This window comes from Oncorhynchus nerka, linkage group LG26 (assembly GCF_034236695.1).
Source record: "Oncorhynchus nerka isolate Pitt River linkage group LG26, Oner_Uvic_2.0, whole genome shotgun sequence".
In the NCBI taxonomy this organism is placed as follows: domain Eukaryota; kingdom Metazoa; phylum Chordata; class Actinopteri; order Salmoniformes; family Salmonidae; genus Oncorhynchus; species Oncorhynchus nerka.
In genome coordinates, this window is record NC_088421.1 from 4,016,478 (window position 1) to 4,037,626 (window position 21,149).

The 21,149-nt window shown below is 41.8% G+C and overlaps 1 protein-coding gene across 1 annotated transcript; it reads right to left on the reverse strand.

Annotated features, from left to right (window-relative positions):
• Positions 1–3,282: 3,282 nt before the first annotated feature.
• On the reverse strand, positions 3,283–5,992 carry LOC115126268 (ferritin, middle subunit-like). The gene is made up of 4 exons (XM_029655879.2): positions 5,553–5,992; positions 5,054–5,200; positions 4,706–4,831; positions 3,283–3,619 (listed from the first exon to the last, which is right to left on the reverse strand). Exons 1-4 carry the CDS (start codon positions 5,652–5,654, stop codon positions 3,464–3,466), a joined length of 531 nt encoding a protein of 176 aa, XP_029511739.2. The 5' UTR covers positions 5,655–5,992; the 3' UTR covers positions 3,283–3,463.
• Between the last annotated feature and the right edge of the window lie 15,157 nt (positions 5,993–21,149).

The window sequence follows — 21,149 nt, forward strand, 5'->3', positions numbered from 1 at the left end:
CTTCATTTATCCACCATCTTTAGCCTGAAAGCCATTCTTTTCCGCTATCACCGTGACAATGGTGGAAGGAGACTAGGTCTCATGACTATTGAAACAGACTTGAGCGGTGATGAGGGCGAAAACGTGCTGAGACCAGGAAAAAAGGGAAGAAGGAGAGAACAGCAGTAACATACTATGTAACTTACTAAGGCATTTTAAACAAATAGCTGTAAAATGGTTGTTTCTGATGAATGTTGGAGGGGAAATACACCAACTTTCCTGATCATTTGGCCAATGTACCCCAATCACAACTCAAGTAACAATATTTTTCCATATTACTTTAAAGTGTTGGTCTACCTAAGAGTTTAGAAAATCACCTTCAAACCCCTTTGGTTTTTCACACTCAATAGTTTCCTGTGTGTATCAAGAATGATCCACCTCACATAGGGACATACAGCCAATTTAACACAACTGTGGGAAGCATTGTAGTCAACATGAACCAGCATCCCTTGCAAATGCTTTCGACACCCTGTAGAACGAGTCCTTGCCCCAACAAATTGAGGTTGTTCTGAGGGAAAAAGGGGAGTTTGCAACTTAATATTAGGAAGTTGTTCTTAATGTTTTATACACTCAATGTATATATACAGTGCCGTACAAAAGTGTTTCCCCCTTTCTGATGTTCTCTATTTTTGAAACTGAATGTTATCAGATCTTCACCCAAAACCTAATATAAGATAAAGGGAACATGAGTTTACAAATAACAAAAAAAATTATACTTATTTTATTTATTTAATTAACCAAGTTACGCAACACCTAATTCCCCTGTGTAACAAAGTAATAACTGGTATTGCCACCTTAAGCTGCAATTACTAAAAACAAATGCCAAATACCATATCGGTCCATCATTTGAATCAGCTGTGTAGTGCTAGGGCAAAAACAAAAATGTGCACTTGTTTGGATCCCCAGGACTAGGTTTGAGAACCAGTGAGCAAGATCATAAACTCAAAACATTATCTTGCTGCTAGCAACATAGACTATTGCTGACTTGACTGTCCCAAACTTTCCACTGGTACTCAGCCAAGGATGTATATACACTGAATAATGTAGGCCTATCTGTTACAACGGACTCCTGTTACTGCTTACCATGCTATGTTGTTGTCTTTGGTCTCTTTTTATGTAGTGTTGTCTCTCTTGTCGTGAAAGGCCTTTTGCTTTTTGTAAGGCCGTCATTGTAAATAATAATTTGTTCTTAACCGACTTAGTTAGCCTAGTTAAATAAATAAAGCACTTCTCTGCAGCTTTTGACATCATTGATCATAATCTGCTGCTGGAAAAAACGTAAGTGTTATGGCTTTACATCCCCTAATATATTGTGGATCTAGAGCTACCTGTCTAACAGAACACAGAGGTTGTTCTTAAATGGAATGCTCTCCAACATAATTTAGGAAGAGTCAGGCATTCCCCCGAGCAGCTGTCTAGGCCCCTTACTTTTTCAATCTTTACTCATGACTTGCACTGGTGCTGAGTGAAGCCTGTGTGTCTCTGACTCAACACTACACACATCAGTTACCATAGCAGGCAAAATCACTGCAACACTTAAGAGCTGCAGTCATTTTCAGAATGGGTGGCAAGAAATAAGTTAGTCCTAAATACATTAATTTCTAAAACTAAAGGCATTGTATTTGGGACATGAAATAAAAACACTAAACCCTGAACCTCAACTAAATCTTGTAATGGATCATGTGGAAATGTAACAAGTTGAGAATAAACTTCTGAAATGGTAAAAACATATTGATACAACACTAGCTAAGATGGGGATAGATCTGTCCATAATAAAGCACTGCTCTGCCTTCTTAACAACGCTATCAACAAGGTAGGTTCTACAGGCCCTTGTTTTGTCGCACCTGGACTACTGTCCAGTCATGTGGTCAGGTGCCACAAAAAAGGACTTAGGAAAATTACAATTGGCCCAGAACTGGCCTGCACGGCTCACCCTTAAATGTACACAGAGAGCTACAAGACATACCGCCAGGTCTCTTCACAGTTCCCAAGTTCAGGACAGACTATGGGAGGTGCACAGTACTACAGAGAGCCATGACATGGCTGCTATTCCACATCAAGTAACTCATGCAAGTAGTAAAGTCATATTTAAAACCATAACACAATTACATATTCACTATAGATACACACATGGATTTTGTGTAGATATGTGGTGGAGTAGTGGCCTGAGTGGGAACCCTTAATGTTTTGTGAAATCTGTTTAATGTAAGGTTAGTTTTAATGTATAGAACTGCCTTTATTTTGCCAGACCCCATAAAGAGTAACTGCTGCCTTGACAGCAACTAATAGGGATCCATAAATACAAATGTTGGGAAATTAAGGAATATGCAATTTAATCAGAATTCATCTAGTGGCCTTTTTGGGTACATCAGATTACAAATATCTGGCCCTCTGTGGCTTTGTGTAAAATAGAATGACAAAGCTGCAAATCTTTACCCTAAATATAAACCAAGATATTCAATACCATACAAATGTACTCAATTTTACCATGTCAATAATTGGTTGTATAAAGAATAAAGTTGAAGGGTAATTGAAAATTCCATTGCTGATTAGACCATCTTCCCCTTTAACCAAGTGTCTAGCCACCAGAAACTCCTTTACTTTATCTTGAAAACAATATTTTTCAGTTCAAGTATTAAAGTTTGGCTTGCAGGTTAATTACCACAATGACAGTGTTCAGTAACTTATGTAAAGTAACAGTAGCGTTGCAACCATATGACCGCTCCAATAAGCCCCTTCGGAACAAGAGGCTTGTAGAATCATTCCTTTTTTGAGTATTCAGTTCATAATTTGCTGTAGTGGAACTATTGGGCATTACCAACTGAAATAAACACAACGAGTGACGATTTGTCAGTCAGAGCCAAACTTCAGAGAAATGTTGCATAACAGCTGGCTAATGGTTTTGATTGACCTCTAGGCTGTTTAATAAATTTGTGATGCAGAGTAAAGGACTACATCAATTGTAGGTAACAATTTCACTCCTACGGAATTAGAGTTAACAACTGGGTCCTTTATTGACATGGCACTATTACAAGATACAGTAAAGGACACCCTGTGGTCAGAGGTAACATCCTTTATAAAACTCATGTTAAACTATTGTTATGACCCTCAGTCAGTAGGTCTACAATAGTCAGTATTTATCACTGGTATGAAGACGCTCAGTAAAAGAGCAAAAGAGCAAAGCACCTCAGACTGATCCAACATCCATTACTACAGGTCAACACTTAAAAAACAGCAACAAAATTCAGTGATTATTTTTTATTGTTTTACAAGAAGCCTTGCCTCCAATACAGTAGTGTTGTGAACAGAAACATCAATGTCACAGCAGTGTTGCAATTCACCAGTTTAACGCTCTCCCATCCCTATAAAAGCAAAGCCAGGAGGATCTATCAGAGAACCAATGAGTCCTGGGGATGGAAGTGGTTTAGCTCTGGCCTCCCAGGGTGTGCTTGTCAAACAGGTACTCTGCCATCTTGTTTTTCACAGCATCCATCTTGGTGAGGTTGGTGATGTGGTCACCCAGCTTCTTAATGGCCTCCACCTGCTCATTCAGGTAATGGGTCTCCAGGAAGTCACAAAGCTAAAGAGGGAAAACACAGGTCAGACAAGAGAATGAAAACAGACTATTGTAACACACAAGAACCTGGTGGTAATGGCATAATTGTAGATAATTAGGTGTCCGTTAAACACTTTACAATGGCATCCTAATGTGGAACAATAGGTTAACTGCCTTGTTCTGGGGCAGAACACATTTTTACCTTGTCAGCTCTGGGATTCACCCCAGCAACCTGTGTTACTGGCCCAAAGCTCTAACCACTAGACAACCTGCCGCCCCTTATGCATTAGCTGCATTGTGTGCATCTGTGGACTATTGTGCGCGTGTGAAGAAGCAGGTCAAACAATCCCGTGTCATTAGTTATCAGAGCTACAACAACCTGATCATTACATTTACATTTAAGTCATTTAGCAGACGCTCTTATCCAGAGCGACTTACAAATTGGTGCGTTCACCTTAAGACATCCAGTGGAACAGCCACTTTACAATAGTGCATCTAAATATTTTAAGGGGGGGTGAGAAGGATTACTTTATCCTATCCTAGGTATTCCTGAAAGAGGTGGGGTTTCAGGTGTCTCCGGAAGGTGGTGATTGACTCCGCTGTCCTGGCGTCGTGAGGGAGTTTGTTCCACCATTGGGGGGCCAGAGCAGCAAACAGTTTTGACTGGGCTGCGCAGGAACTGTACTTCCTCAGTGGTAGGGAGGCGAGCAGGCCAGAGGTGGATGAACGCAGTGCCCTTGTTTGGGTGTAGGGCCTGATCAGAGCCTGGAGGTACTGAGGTGCCGTTCCCCTCACAGCTCCGTAGGCAAGCACCATGGTCTTGTAGCGGATGCGAGCTTCAACTGGAAGCCAGTGGAGAGAGCGGAGGAGCGGGGTGACGTGAGAGAACTTGGGAAGGTTGAACACCAGACGGGCTGCGGCGTTCTGGATGAGTTGTAGGGGTTTAATGGCACAGGCAGGGAGCCCAGCCAACAGCGAGTTGCAGTAATCCAGACGGGAGATGACAAGTGCCTGGATTAGGACCTGCGCTGCTTCCTGTGTCATCTCCTGGGACAGTACCTGTATTCTATGTGAAACATACATGTGATGTGCAGTTCCACCACAACTTACATGGGGGTCAACCTTGTCAGAGGCAATCTTGTGCAGGTCCAGCAGGGCCTGGTTCACATTCTTCTCCAGCTGCAGAGCACACTGCATGGCCTCCAGCCCATTGCCCCACTCATCACGTTCTGGCTTCTACACAGGACAGAGTGAACACAGACATGTTAAGGACTACTAGCAGATGTTAAGATACAGTGAACAGAATTACACCCCTCACTCAGTTCAGTGGTTATAGGCAGTATGTTTAAGACTACTTCAGGTTCTCTATATAAACTTAGCGCTGGAGACACTTTCCTCCATGGAGTAAAGTCATTTATCAGTCTACAATCTGAATGCGTTTGATGCTCAGGTGCTCACCTTGATGTCCTGGAGTAAAATGCGTCCACCTCTCTTGTTCTGGAAGGAGAGTAGCTTGTCGGCGTGCTCCCGCTCCTCGTCGCTGTTCTCCTTGAAGAAATGCGCGAAGCCACGCAGAGCCACATCGTCACGGGAGAAATAGAAAGCCTGCGTGGATAAACAAAACAGTGTGGTTAGAAGAAAAACATGCCAAACGTGACTCGGCACTCTGTTCTTGTTGTGGAAACGAAACTTGCTAAAAAGGCATGAATCAGTCTAGTCTGTAGTCTACTTGGTAACCTGCCATTTACCCTGTCAATGAGTTGTTACGCGCCCTGTCCAAAGTAGGATAGATTCCCGGCTTCATTTAAGAAAAAAACCTCAGATATGCACTTCAGAGTTTCTTAGCTATTAATTATCTAGGCCAAAATCATAAAAAGCCAGGTGAAAAAAGGTATTTAGACCCAGGCATAATAATACAGGTAAATCAACAGAACGGTCATCTTGGTAGACTCCTTACCATTGAAGTGTAGGTGTAGGAGGCAAACATCTCCAAGTTGATCATCCGGTTGATGGCAGCTTCGCAATCGTGGTGATAGTTCTGGCGGATCTGAGACTCCATTTTGGCAGATTTTCTTTTATATCAAAATTAACGGTACAAAAATATAGTTTATTCGACTATATTTCTATTATACTTCAATAAAGTGTTATGTTATCAATCCGGAATGTTCGATAATGCGGGACGAAGGCAGAGGAGTTCCGTTCAATCACTGTTGAAGCAAGAACTTCTTCATGCGTCTTCTCAGACTTGTGAAGTAGAAGGAGCCTTGTTCGCTCTATTTATTGTTCAAACGGAATGCGTCAGTGGAATCCACCCTCACAGAGCGTAGCCAATCACCTTTAGAATTTCAACAGCAACTAGGCGGGTCATTTGAAGACGTCTTCCCACTCATACACATGACCAGAGGCAAATATTATTTATTCTACTGACAAGAGAGCCGAGTGACCACTCTAACAATGGAAATACATGTGCTCAACGAATGAAGACAGTGAAAGGTCAGGTGGGACCATTGTAGCCAATGATAGGGCAGGTACGCGTGTAGCAACATGCACAACTCAACGTTGTTTTTATCAAAGTTGCCGGAATTTGTAAAAGCTTAAACATTACGAAACTTATATTCTATCAAAATCCTCAAGTAATTAGAAAAAACGGGCTCATCTCACGCGGACAGATATTGGGCGGAGTAAATGCTCTAGCCTTGACCTCTTCATCTCAGACTGTTATTTTTTTTATTTTTAACTTTGTTTATTACAAAGTAACATTCTATTGGAAACAACTAAAGCAGTAGTATCAGCTAAAAGCTTAAGCAATGCTACAGTGCAGGTCTAACTACAGCGGTTATTGTTGAAAAAGGTCTGTGTTTGCTGTATCCTTAGTAGAAAATAGAAAGAATTCTAATATTAGGCTAATTGAGATATTGTCTACTTCTACGTTTGATTTAGGATATAAAAGGAATTGAACTTTGAGATGCAGTTCTGTAAACTTCTGTTTCATTCTCTAAGAGCACATGTTTCAATAACATATGTAGCTTAATTGTTTACCTTTTCCAGAATACAGCCAAAAGAAAAACTGGTTTAATCACACTTTTTTTTTTAAATATCAGCTCAATTTTCAGTATGAGGTATGGGAATACAGTAGTGGACAGAGAAAGAAAGGCTGGCTTTTGTAGAAATGGTATTTGAAGATACACCTTTTGGTTTCAAATTACATATAGAGGTTGACAAATGATATGTCAGTTGATTACATTAGCCTAGAAATAACTACACAAAATCAGTAGCTACATACATCTAACCATACATAGGTTATTAAGCTAAAACTGTGAAGTGGAAAACTTTTTACATCTAATGAAAATAAAAGACGACGGTAATAAAGTAACCTTCCTAACAACTTCAGTTCACATGACCTGATCTTCCACAACTGTTGACAGGGTGCTTTCAGGGTGCTGGTTATTGCTCAATACAGCCATGTAGTTGAAACGTCATTGGTATTCATAAGAACTAGAGCTGTGTTCGAATACTCATACTAACCGCACTAACCATACTTTTTGTGATGTAAGTGGAGTATGTAGTATGGTTATTGGTCATAGTATGGATATAGTTAGTATGCTAAAAGTTCCCGGATGTCATACTAAATTAGCCAAAATATGAAAAATATAAGCATTGGACATTATTTCCGTGCTTTCAGGGCCCATAATGCAATTCATCAGAAAACGGGCATGGCCACACAACGTTTTCAGATTTTAAGAAAATGGCGGAAAATATGCAGCCGAAGTCAGACGAGAGCGGATACAATTTCATTGCTTTAAATAATTATGACAAATGTTAAGAAAATGTTCAGCGATGTAAAGAATTTTCAAATAAGTTCCGTTACAATTCTTTAGCTACGCTATCCTTATGAACCGCATAGCATATCATTGCAGTAGTATGTACCGTTATGTTAGCTAGCTACCTAACATACATTTAGTTGGCTATTAAGACATCAGGCTTAGCTAAGTGGTATAGTCATTGTGCGTTCTCAATGGACATTGTTAATTCACTCTGGCTATCTACTCCGATTGCAGAGCAATCTCATCTGAGAGTAATTCAATTAAAAGAGTAATTTAATTGTTGCCAGCACCACAGTTACAGTCACCAATGCTCTGGATAACATGAAAACAGCCTAACCAGGTCTGCTAGGGCGAGTAAAATGGTCAGAGTGAGGTGTTCTCTCATTTGTGTCTGGGTGCTTGATTGCCGTTGTGAGGTCAGAACGCTCGAGTCAACCCAACTCCTCGGCCAGAGAGCAAAACGCTTTGAATTTACGAACGGACAATCTGACAACGCTCTGAATTTAAGAAGGCCCAGAGTGTACTCTGGCAATCTGGCACTCCAGATTAAATTTACAGACACATCCGAAATCGTATGATGTCTAGCAAGTAATTAGTTATGCTAACAAGCTAACAAGAGGTTGCATATAGCAACAGCATCAGCTTCCGGGAGACAGTCGAAGCGCTAGTACGCTCAACTAAAGGTTTACAGTTCTTTTACAGTATATTCAAATGTAACCTTTATTTAACTACGCAAGTCATTTAAGAACAAATTCTTATTTTCAATGACGGCCTACTCCAGCAACACCCGGACGACACTGGGCCCAATCATACCTCAATTACAGCAGTACTATAGTGACGCTGCTTGCACTGAGATGCAGTGCCTTAGACCGCTGCGCCATTCGGGAGCCCTGTGAACTAATAGGATATAGTATGCAGTATGTACTCATTAAGTATGTAGTATACAGCATGTTAGGGGCAGTATGCAGCAAGCCTCTCAGAGCAAGAGTGCCGGGTTAGGATCAGTTTTGCCTTTCAGATCACATTGAATAACATTACATTGATGGGGAAGCTCCTCCCCCCAGCAGCCACCCAGCCCCTGATATTTCCTGGCCTAGTATGTAAGGTAGTGCCTCTACTCCAATTGTTTTAGAACAGGGCCCCCCTTTTTCCTAAAATGTAAGCCAAAACAGGCTCTATCTATCAGTTTGTCATAGCTACTATCTAGGTTCATTGTTTGTTGACAAATTATGAAGCTGCTTCAAATGGGGGTAAGGGTCTTCAACATAGATAATCCTTGAAGTATGTGCCCTGCTTTCTGTTACTTTGATCAACTGTTCTAGGCTGAACCTCACTTTATAGCGTAATGCTTTCATTATGAGTGGAAACAAAGTTTTGGAGACAATGAGACAAAGCCTCTTCAGACTGTTGGAAGTGGCAGTAGACTCATGCTTAAACTGGTGTGACAACAAGGGCTGTGACATACTTGGCATTCCTTCATTTTTTGCAAAAAGGGACATCAGTTTTTGACTAAATTGTGTGTCATGCCTAAAGTATAAGTTTGGGTGAGCATATAACGTGAACGTCTAGCATCCCAAAAGTTGCTTGTAACTCGTCACGGACAACTTCAGCTTTTTAGCTAATTATCAACTTTGCAACTATTTACTACTTTTTAGCTACTTTGCAACTACTTAGCATCTTAGCTAACCCTTCCCCTAACCCTAACTGCAACCCTTTAACCTAACTCCTAACCTTATCTTAGCCCTAAAGTAACCTTAACCCTTAACCCCTAGCCTAACTAACTTTAGCCACCTAGCTAATGTTAGCACCTAGCCACCGAGCTAAATTTAGCCACACCAAATTGGAATTTGTAACACATCAAATGTTTAGCAAATCGTAACATATTATAAAAATGGCAATTCGTAACATATTGTACGAATTACCATTAGTTTATTATAATACCAATTTGATGATGGACATCCACAAATTAATACATACCATACAAAACATATCATACTAATTGGAGTATTCCCGAATATACTTTTACTATGTTACGTCTACTCTTCCAGTTTGTTCTAAGTGACCATATTTTAGCAGAAGAGCAAACAGGATTCAAATTGAAATAGTCAAATAATTGTCTTAATTTCTCTATGCAAATCTCTTCTGTAATGTTCAACCCTGAGAACCTGTGTTAAGTTGTTAAAGTCATGACCGGGTCCATCATGTGACCAGCCGCACAAAGTTATAAACAGTAAGTAATACTGTCAATGGTTAACCATTACATAACTATTTCTATTGAAGTTCTGAAGGGTTACACAGTGTTTTTAGTCTGTAATCTTTCCCCCTTCCCCTCTCTCCCTATTGCTCCCTCCCACTATTTTCACAAGGGGCGCAACATTGGTTTTAGTTGTGGGGGGGACATATATATATTAATATTTTGGATGGGTTGAATAAACACTGCAAACAGCCTTCCCGACTGCTCGGTGAGATCCGCACGGTCCAAAAGCACACTGTTGCCTCATTTTGTATCACATTCCAATGATAAAACTGGGGAGGGGACAAAAATCCATGTCCCCCCCTGTCCCCAGTGAAATTTGCGCCACTTCTTATTCCTGTCATAACCTCCTGTTGGTTCTACTACAATATGGACTGACTCAGGCTCTTGCCTGGCTGTATTTCTGCCTTGTCATTGTGACTCAGCATTCTGGAGTCTCAAGCAGAGATGGAAGAGGAAGCAAGACAGCCCACTCCTTCTTTTCCCCCAATGGAAGTCAGTTAACTAAGCAGACCACTATTGCATTGTTGTCTGCTTAAGGAGCCACCTCCTTAAGCAGACAGTGGTAAACGTCCTGAGTTAACTATCTTCATTTATCCACCATCTCGAGGTAGTTCTGTTCTGTTATCAGTGACAATGGTGGAAGGAGGCAGAGTTTTGTGACTGCAGAAACAGACATGAGGGGTGATGAATGGGCAAAGACCGACTGATACCAGGTTTGAAGAAAAGGAAAAAGGGAAGAAGGAGAGAACAGCAGGAACAAACACTATACTATGCAATTTACATCTACTTTGTAACTTACTAAGGTATTTTAAAACAAATAGCCGTGAATGGTTGTTTTTGGTGAATTGAAGGGAAAATACAACACATTTCCTGAAAATGTTGTCAATTTAGTCAATCGGAACTCAAATAGCAATATTTTTCTGTATTACTTTAAACTGTTTGTCTAACTATAACAGTTCAGAAAGTCCCCACCAATGTCAAAACCCATTATTCTATTTATGTTCCCTTCATCATATTTGGGTAGTACATGGTCTCGAAATGATATTAGTATTTTCTCTTTCTTTATTGAGATATCAAGTTATGAATGAGAGGGGTGTGACAGAAAGGTAGAGGAATACAGATATGAAAGTGTAGACAGGGTTTGAATCCATGCAGCAAAGGGCCATGTGTGGTCCAGAGTCAGCAGCATTACCACTAGACCAGAATATGTCACAAAATGTCTAATGTCTAATACTCTATTAACTGCTGACTTGATTACACAATTTAATTGCAGTATCAATTCATTAAAAAGTATACACACACACACACACATGGTTGTAAAGGAAATCATGTCCAGTCCTAATAAGCTGAAGATTCTATAATGAATACAATTAAACAAGTAGTGTGTTAGTCTAGCTGAAAACAGAGAGGCTGATTACTTTGTTGTAGTGAAAGTGAACTGGGATAGAAATACATGATCAATCCAATTAAAGTGAGTGTCATGATGCCAACTTTGGACCAACTACATTAAGTGTAAAGGCTTGGATAGGCCTATGGCTCAGAATATGGAATAGAATGTGAATAGTGGGCTACTCTCTCAAGTATTAATTCAAATATGCAACTATAGGTTGTGGGTGGAAGCTGAAAAAATGATCGAGGGGGGAGCAGATTTTTTTGTATATGACAGTTAAACATTCTTATAATAACTATAACATTTGTTGGCACCTTCAATTCTTACACATTTTCTCATAATAGTATAGTTTAACACTGCTTCTATCTAGGATGTAAACACAGCCTCAGGTGAGGTCTGAAAACTCAAACTGTTTGCTGTATGTGTTTGATGAACTCCCAAAGACGGAAATAAGATAAACATGTTTTTGAGTGCACTTGAAAAGTGCAGCATGCAATACAAATTGTCCCATGAAGAGGTAACTCCGTTCACCATTTAGCCTTTTTTTTTAAAGCTAGCCAATGTTAGTTTGACTAGCCTGGCCTGCTACTGTAACTGTCCATTTGCCTGCTCATGAGGCTAGTGTTTCATTAGCTATCTGTCAGTGACATTTGTTTTTATCATGTTTTGGTCTGATTATATGTCTCATTTCAAGTTACAAGCTGCAGGCTTAAAGAAACATTCAATCATATACTTTGATTAGAAAGCCAAAGAAAAGCGTATAGAAAGATGTGTGTGTCATGTATGCTAGAATGGAGGTTTAAAAACTAGGCTGCATATGCAAATTAGCCAACACAGCATATCCTACACATATACTGTAGCATACCTTGCATTACAATGTCCTCTATAAAACAACTGGTGAAAATGTATACAATTTGGTCTGCAATAAGAGAACCAGAGTTTGATTTCTAAACCAGAGGACAACAGAATTCTATTCACTGCATGTTACAATAGTAAAACAATTTCTTTGTCACCTCGTCACACTGATTCTATATTGAATTTGGTCTTCGAGATGGTCTAGGGAGCATGTGTATCTGTGGTTGGTGCTCTTCAACTTTAAAATGCACTATACCCCTCAAACTCAACTCTGGACCTAGAAGCCAGTTCTCCGGACCTCCTAGGGTAAGAGTTGAATACTCCTGCACTAGAGTGTGTAAGGCAAAACCTGAAAAGAAAAGGCAACAGGCAAATAAACAAACACTGGAGAAAACCTCAAAAATAAATGTGTATTTATTATCTATTTGTGTTTTCTGTGATTTCAAATGGATATGGACATGTATAAGATAACTGGTTTCCAGAATTGGGAACGAAGAGAGTAGTGCCAATACCAGGTTAGTTATAGAATCTAATGCAGTGTTTTGATTAGGCAAAGCCTGTAATGTCCAGAAATGCTGGATTAACAACAATCTTTGGTTATATCATAGCTAAAATCTATGGATTTATTTGCCATGGGGCAGATAGAAAAATGTTGCTGTTTTAGAGCTCAGTGATTCTTAAAAGATGGGACAATCAACTTTTTACTACAAATATTTGTCTTAATTTTAACTAAATGTGAAGATTATATTTTGACACACCAAAGTATCAGCTATTAACACCATGTAAAGGAACAACCTCCTATTTTTTCATTAAATGCAACTAAGTGGATATGGTCAATTTCATCAGACACCATAAAAGGCATTTCATTTGTACAATTATTGTCCAACAAAGTGTTTAAAGGCCTTGATTATTTAATGCTAACATTAGATTATTCATAACTGTGTAATACACATCTCCAAACATTTTTGTTTTGTTTTATTGCCATATTAAATGCTCCAGGGCTAATTTAGCTAGCAATCTGGCATGGTTTCTAGATTTTGAACATGAAATAACAATTATAAAGCTAACATTATCCCTTAGGTCTGGCACAGCAAATACATTAATTGTTGAAGCATATGTTGCAGAACATCGATTACAATATTTGTTCAGAATATTGACAACAACAACAACAAAATCAATCTTAAGGGGGCTAGTTCCTCTGTATAGATGGGAGAACCTTCCAGAAGGACAACCATCTCTGCAGCACTCCATCAATCAAGCATTTATGGTAGAGTGGCCAGACAGAAGCAACTTCTTAGTAAAAGGCACTTGACAGCCTTTGAGTTTTAGTTTTAGTTTTGGAGTTTGCCAAAAGGCACCTAAAGGACTCTCAGTTTAAGGGCACAGGGCGAGACCTAGATGCAGACACGGGAGGCAGATTTTTTGAGTCTCTGATATTTATTAGTATCCAAGGGGCAGGCAAGATATTGGTCATGGACAGGCAAAAACATCATAACAAGGTCAGAGTCCAGGATGTACAGAGTGGCAGGCAGGCTTGAGGTCAGGGCAGGCAGTATGGTCAGGGCAGGCGGGTTCACAGTCAGGGCAGGCAAGGGTCAAAACCGGGAGGACAAGCAAAACAGAGCTAAGAAAAAGCAGGGACACGGGTTAATGATAAGGGAATTATATGCTTAAAGGTAATGATTAAAATATTCCACCCTGAAACCATATAATTGTATGAAATTTATTAGAATCATAAAACTATAATCTGATGATGGGTGTAATTTTAGTCCAAATTAGAACAAGGACCTTTTGCTCTTTTTTAGTTTGTAAGCAGGGTGCAAGTGGGAAACAAATGATAAGAGAAGCTATCGACAGACAAGTAGTACTACTGTGTTCCTTACAGGACATTCTGTCTCCACCCGTAGAGGGGAGAAACTGTTAGGCTTGCAGAAAATTATGAAACATGTTGCAGATTAAAGAAACAATGTATCTATATAGTGGAAAAACACTGCCTGTCTGAGCAAGGCGTAGTTTAAGATTTGAACTTGTTTGTGTGTGTGTTATAAAGACTGTGTTTGCATTTTGATTTCAGAACATTCTCTAGATAAACTGTACGGACCTTTTGCATTAGCTGAGTCTTTGCCTAATTATTATTAAACCCAGGGTCTTACAAATCTCGGGGATTGGGCAAAGCTTATTGATTGTTAGTTATTATCATTTGGGATTGAAAATTCTCCTGACAGTTAAACACACTGGTTGACTTGACAAGGTGAACTGACACAGAGAGACGGGAAACAGGAATAAATACACGGGAGAAAATAATTGACACCTGGAGGGGGTGGAGACAATCACAAGGACAGGTGAAACAGATCAGGGCGTGACACTTAGACCATGACAAATAAGATTCTCTGGTCTGATGAAACCAAGATTGAACTCTTTGGCCTGAATGCCAAGTGCCATGTCTGGATGAAACCTGGCACAATCCCTACGGTGAATCATGATGATGGTGGCAACATTATGCTGTGAGGATGTTTTTCAGCGGCAGGGACTGGGACACTAGTCAGCTTAACGGAGCAAAGTACAGAGAGATCCTTGATGAAAACCTGCTCCAGAGCACTCAGGACCTCAGACTAGGGCGAAGGTTCACCTTCTAACAGGACAATGACCCTAAGCACACAGCCAAGACAACGCATTAGTGGCTTCGGGACAAGTATCTGAATGTCCTTGAGTGGCCAAGCCAGAGCCCAGACCCGAACCCGATCTAACATCTCTGGAGACCTGAAAATAGCTGTGCAGTGACGTTCCCCATCCAACCTGACAGAGCTTGAGAGGATCTGCAGAGAAGATTTTGAGAAACACCCCAAATACAGCTGTGCAAAGCTTGTAGCGTCACACCCAAGAAGACTTGAGGCTGTAATCACTGGCAAAGGAACAACCTGTCATGTGTCACAAACTTTGTGAATATCTGGGTATTCCCTCTTCACACAGCAGAAAGACTGAATTTAATCAGCACATACTATTTGTTCTACAGTCCTTCTTTGGTGGGCAGAATTGACATGGAGGGAGGCTATTTAAAGAGTGCATGGTGGGTGGAGGAATTGAACAACAAATCTATGAGAGAGAATAAAGTCGACGGCACACGTCAAACGTTTGATTTATGACCCTATGTCCGGATGACGTGTGTATGCCCATATTTGGGCATCCTGGCAGGATATCCTGTTCCGGGTTCCCACGCGTTAGAGGGTGTGCTAATTTATGCATATATTGTATCTATTCCTTTGAAGTTGTCATGATGATTGATGTCTAGGTACCTGGTTGAACTGGGGGGTCTGTGTTTGAACATTTGAAAGAGAATGGCCCCACACCCCCTATTTTATTGCCCTTAGGGGTGTTTTCTATGAAGCAGGAATGTTTGGGAGGGGGATTGTGTGTGTGTGTGTGTGTGTGTGTGTGTGTGTGTGTGTGTGTGTGTGTGTGTGTGTGTGTGTGTGTGTGTGTGTGTAAATAATGTTTCTCAGCCTAACACGCTGTTGAGTTTCCTATTTAGTTGTCTTTATATGTACATGCACCGAGCTTCCAGGTGTCTCCAGCCTATGGATGTTCGGTGCATGTACACCTCAGAGATTAGAACCCCAAAGTAATAGGGGGTAAGACAGATCCTTAAGGTAATTCCAGATTCAGGTTTAGGGTGTAATAACTTTAGGGAAACCGCATTTCACACTATGTACAGACATAGAGAGCCAACACAGGTGTAACAGGGATGAATGTACAACAGTCTTCTGTAACAAGCAATACGTGTTAAATATGTGCCACAGTCAATCATGACAGCCTCTTTATGGAAGGCCTTTACTTATGACTTAAACAGTTTCATTTTCTACCCATCTTATTCATTAATGCTGTGTGATAAATCAGGTGTTTCTTGGAAATTTACGGAGCTTTGATGGAGCGTGCAAGAATGTCATGGCGTAGGGGGAAATCGGAAACGGCAGGATGTCAACACCTATAACCAGGACCTTTATCTGTAAGAAAGGAATAGTAAAAAGGTGTAATTAATTCTAACATGTCTTAAAAAAGTTTGTACTAAATATTTTGGAATTAAATAAAAGGAATTTAAAACAGTATCTCACCTTTTAACGATAGGAATATGTCCTTTCCATCTATCACCCCAGTCTGACGCGAAGGAAAAGACTTATGGAAAAGCCATGTGCTTGCGCGGGTGTGTGCGTGTGCCGGGCCAGGAGGTGTGTGTGTTTCAAAAACAAAAAAGGGGGGGGGGGTCTCTGTAGGGATCGTTTGAAACCAAGGTTTGCACTATCATGCATACAGTATGTCCAGATATCTGCCTACCCCACCATCAAAAAGTGTGACGGCGTCTCTTAAAATGGGCACTTTCGATTCATTAACAGACAAGTCAAACACCCCAGAAAGAATACAGTATGTCTAGACCGACCCCCGGGGTTAAACATTGATATTTCTAATCAGCGCCCGGTGCCCCCACCCCGGTACAGGAAATCAAAAAGGCAATACATGCATACAAAATGTCTCGTCACCCCTCCTGTTGTTTGAATTCACTGCCTTTGTTCTCTAAACCAAATATACAGGGTGTTACATACAGGATATAGCCCGAAAAACGTCACCGCAATGCCCCATAAACAAATTCCGTACTTTCTCTCCTTTTGAGCCATGACCGCGAACGAGTCTAGTGAAGCATATACTTTCCCACCCTGTTAGCACCGCTTTAGCGCAGCTATAAGCCCACAGTTCAACAGCCCCGTATAGTTATCGGCCAGGACAGATAAAAAGATAGCTCCATTAGGGTGGATTCACAGACTTTCTGAAGGTGAGTTCATGAAAAAAACATTTTTTAAATTTGGACTCGGGAATTGTTTGAATATTATGGATATTATCGTAATATTAAACACGAGTTATATGTGTTTTAAAACCTCTTAAGGCTACCCCAGAATACTGCCCCTTCTGGAGGAATTCGGCACCCATATAAACCATGATACATTTTTGTCAAAAGTTGCTAATATATGCAATTAAAAATTGTTATCCAATAGGAAACACTCTAAAGCTTATAAAACCGTTTAAATTTTGTCTCTAGCTAAAGCAGTCTCTCTTGTAATGGGAAAAGTTGCCATCACTTTGACGTCACTGTATACACACTTCCCAAAGAGCTATAACCATGGAAACACGTTCTATGTCTTCAGCGTGAAGCCTGCTTTCGATGAGGCCTGTAGTAACTGTGAGAATCACGTGCTCACGAGACGTTCAGCGTGACCAAACGTCCCGGTGACGCAAAAAAAAAGTTTCACCAATGGGAGATTGGATATTTCTCTCTCTTTCTCCCAGGACAGACTGAACAACGTGTGCTAATCTGTTCGCCCTCACGATTGCTGTAGACCTTTATAACATGCTAAGGCTTAATTATAAACATAGTTTGACAAGTTTACTCGAAATATAATGTATACTTTTGACGTTTTGGTGCGCAGCCACTTGAAATTTGCATACATTTCGACCGAAAAGTGTCTAGTTTGAGAACGGAAAGACACAGAGTTGCAAACTGAACGCTAACTTGGTGAGTATTAACCCTTCCACGTCTTCTGAAGCAAGAACAGCCATGGTAAGGGAATATTTACGTCTTCATTTTGGGTTTCTGCCGACTCCATGATAGAGGAGTCAGCATGCTAAATGAGAGCGCCGACTCTCTATTATAGCCTAGTAAACGCCAAATGTAACGTTAAAAATAATTGTAACATAGCAATTGCATTTAGAAGAAGTTTATCTTGCCATACATATGTAAACCATGCATATTTAGTCAAAGTTTATGATGTGTATTCCTTGTTAGCTGACGTTATCTGCCGGAGCTATTTATTTCTCCTGACATTGCAGTAGCATTTTTTGAACGATGCATAATTGTAAACAGAGATTTATGGATATATATTGCATATTATTGAAAAAAAAATGAATGTACTGTGTAACATGTTATATTACTGTCATCTGATGAAGATTTCAAAAGGTTAGTGAAATGATTTTTCTTTTAATCCTGCGTTTGTTGATTGCATATTTTTTCCTACTTGGCTAAGCTAATGAGGTATGTATGCAGTGGTGGTTGGACATAAATATGTGCTATGTTTTCGCCGTAAAACATTTTAGAAATCTGACTTGCTGGGTAGATAAATAACTTCTTTATCTTTCATTTGAGCCATTTTTCAAGCGATTCTGTGGAGGTTAAATATTTTTAGGATTATTTCTTGCGTTCCCTGCGCCACATTACAGCTCAGGGGGGGTGGGGCTTGATCCCAAAGGGGATCATGTGGCCATGAAAGGTTAAACCGATGACAGCAATTTTTTATGTAAAATGCCCATATTCTTGTAATTTTAAAAATGTGTATATATATCGTATAACATGTTAATATTATCTAAAGTTCGCAGGATATCCAGAGGCTACCGGACATAAATTGATTTGGAAGCGACAGGTAGACGGAGATTCTCAGAAGCAAACTGCTTCTTACATAGCCCTTCACCATCACACTATTTTCAGTGTAAGTCCAAAAAAATAAAATCCATAATGATATTTATACATTGAAAACAAAAAGTGTGCACCCTATTTTAAAAGGTATTTTTGTGTTTACAGCGGACAGCCAACAAACAGGGATACATGCAGCATTAGGGACTCTGAACGACTTCGGAAGAGCAGATGAAACAGATGCTATTCTACGTCTTTGTACTAACGCCCTTACCCTAACTCCAAACATCAGGCAGCAGTCCCAGGACAGATAAAACGATAATCGGGGAAATCCTTCCTTCCTCATGGAACTTTTTGAAGGGGAGTTGAATATCTCAATATTGTGTTATATGTGGGAATGTCTAATAAACAAATATATTGTATACATTAATAATATTATTTTGTCAGAAATTCTCTATCTCCGCTTCCACCTCCCATACCACCGGTGCCATGAGACATGAAGGTGGAATGATGGGGGTTGGCTCGATGGACCGCTACTCGGTATCATATAGGCGGGACGGCGCATCGGCTTTAGTGTTCTGGGAGCCTGGCCGGTACGAGATGGTGAAGCAGAACCGGGCAAAGAACATGGCCCACCTAGCCTGACACGAATTCAGTCTCCTCGCTTCCCGGATATACTCGAGATTACGATGGTCAGTCCAGATGAGAAAAGGGTGCTTAGCCCCCTCAAGCCAATGTCTCCACACCTTCAGAGCCTTGACTACAGCTAACAACTTCGTGTCCCCCACGTCATAGTTTTGCTCCGCCGGACCGAGCTTCTTCGAAAAAAAAGGCACACGGGCTGAGCTTTGGTGGCGCGCCTGAGCGCTGGGACATTACGGCCCCGACCCCAGCCTCGGGCACCAACACTGGCACATTGGTGAACAGCTCCTTCAGACGACTGAAAGCTCTGCCCACCTCTGCTGACCAGCGCAAGCGCGCCGGTCCTCCCTTCAGCAGTGAGGTAATTGGAGCAGCCACCTGACCAAAGCCCAGGATAAACCTCCGGTAGTAATTCCAAACCATAACGGCTGTAACAAGGTCACACTCCATCACCACCCCGGAGGTGGAAATGCGATAACCCAGGAAGGAAACGTCTAGTTTGGAGAACAGACATTTCTCAGCCTTGACATACAGGTCATGCTCCAGCAGTCACCCAAGTACCTTACGCACCAGAGACATGTGCGCGGCACGTGTGGCAGAATAGATCAGGATGTCATCGATGTACACTACCACTCCCTGTGCAGGTCTCGGAGAATCTCGTCTACGAAAGATTGGAAGACGGTTGGAGCATTCTTCAACCCATATGGCATGACGAGGTACTCATAATGGCCAGATGTAGTACTAAATGCGGTTTTCCACTCATCTCCTCCCCGGATACGCACCAGGTTATACGCACTCCTCGGGTCCAGTTTTGTGAAGAAACGAGCCCGTGAAATGATTCCACCACCGTAGCGAGAGGTAGTGGGTAACTAAACCCCACTGTGATGGAATTTAGACCTCTATAATCAATGCACGGACGCAGAGCTCCCTCCTTCTTCTTCACATAAAAGAAGCTAGAGGAAACGGGTGACGTGGAGGGCCAAATGTACCCCTGCCCCAGCGATTCAGTAATATATGTCTCCATAGCCACTGTCTCCTCCTGGGACAATGGGTACACGTCTCCTAGGAAGTGCAGCATTCTCCAGGAGGTTTATCGCGCAGTCCCCTCGATGATGGGGTGGTAATTGGGTCGCCTTGGCGATAGCCAAATCGGCATTCTCAGAGGGAATGCGCACAGTGGAAACCTGGTCTTTACTCTCCACCGTAGTCACTCCTACCGAAACTCCTATACACCTACCTGAACACTCCTCTGACCACCCTCGAAGAGCCCCCTGTCTCCATGAAATCACTGGGTTGTGATGAGCTAGCCAAGGAATTCCCAGCACCACTGGAAACGCAGGTGAATCGATAAGGAATAGACTATTCCGCTCCTTATGACCCCCCTGCGTTACCATGTCCAGTGGCACCGTGGCCTCCCTGACCAGCCCTGACCCTAATGGTCGGCTATCTAAGGAGTGTACGGGGAAAGGTTGGTCTAACGACACCAGGGGAATCCATAGCCTTAGCGCGAGCCCATGATCCATGAAATTCCCAGCTGTGCCGACTAGAGCCTTATGCTGTAGAGAGGGAGAGAACCCAGGGAAAGAGGTTAGCACAAACATATGGCCGACAGGAAGCTCTGGGTGAGTGGTGAGGACTCACCTGGGGGAACGAGTAGTGCTCCGCCTGCCCTCCCGACTTCCAGACGAGCTTCTCCAGCACCGGTAGGCCGTGTATCCTTGCCGACCACAACTGGTGCAGGAGGAGACTCCTCCTCCGGTCCCCCTCGATGCCGCCCCTCCTAACTCCATGGTTGATGGGAGCAGGAGGGCCTGGGGGTGGAATCAACAGGGCCCATTCCCGGACGCCTGCGGGAAGCCAGCAGGTTGTCCAGACGAATGGACATGTCGATCAGGTCATCCAATTACATAGTGGTGTCCCGACATGCTAGCTCCCTGCGGACGTCCTCCCTGAGGCTACAACGGAAGTGGTCCATCAAAGCCCTGTCGTTCCACCCCGCTCCTGCGGCCAAGGTCCGGAACTCCAGGGCAAAGTCCTGCGCGCTCCTCGTCTCCTGTCGCAGGTGGAACAGCCGTTCACCCGCCCGCTCGGCCCTCCGGTGGGTGATCGAACACAGCCTGGAATCGGCAGGTGAA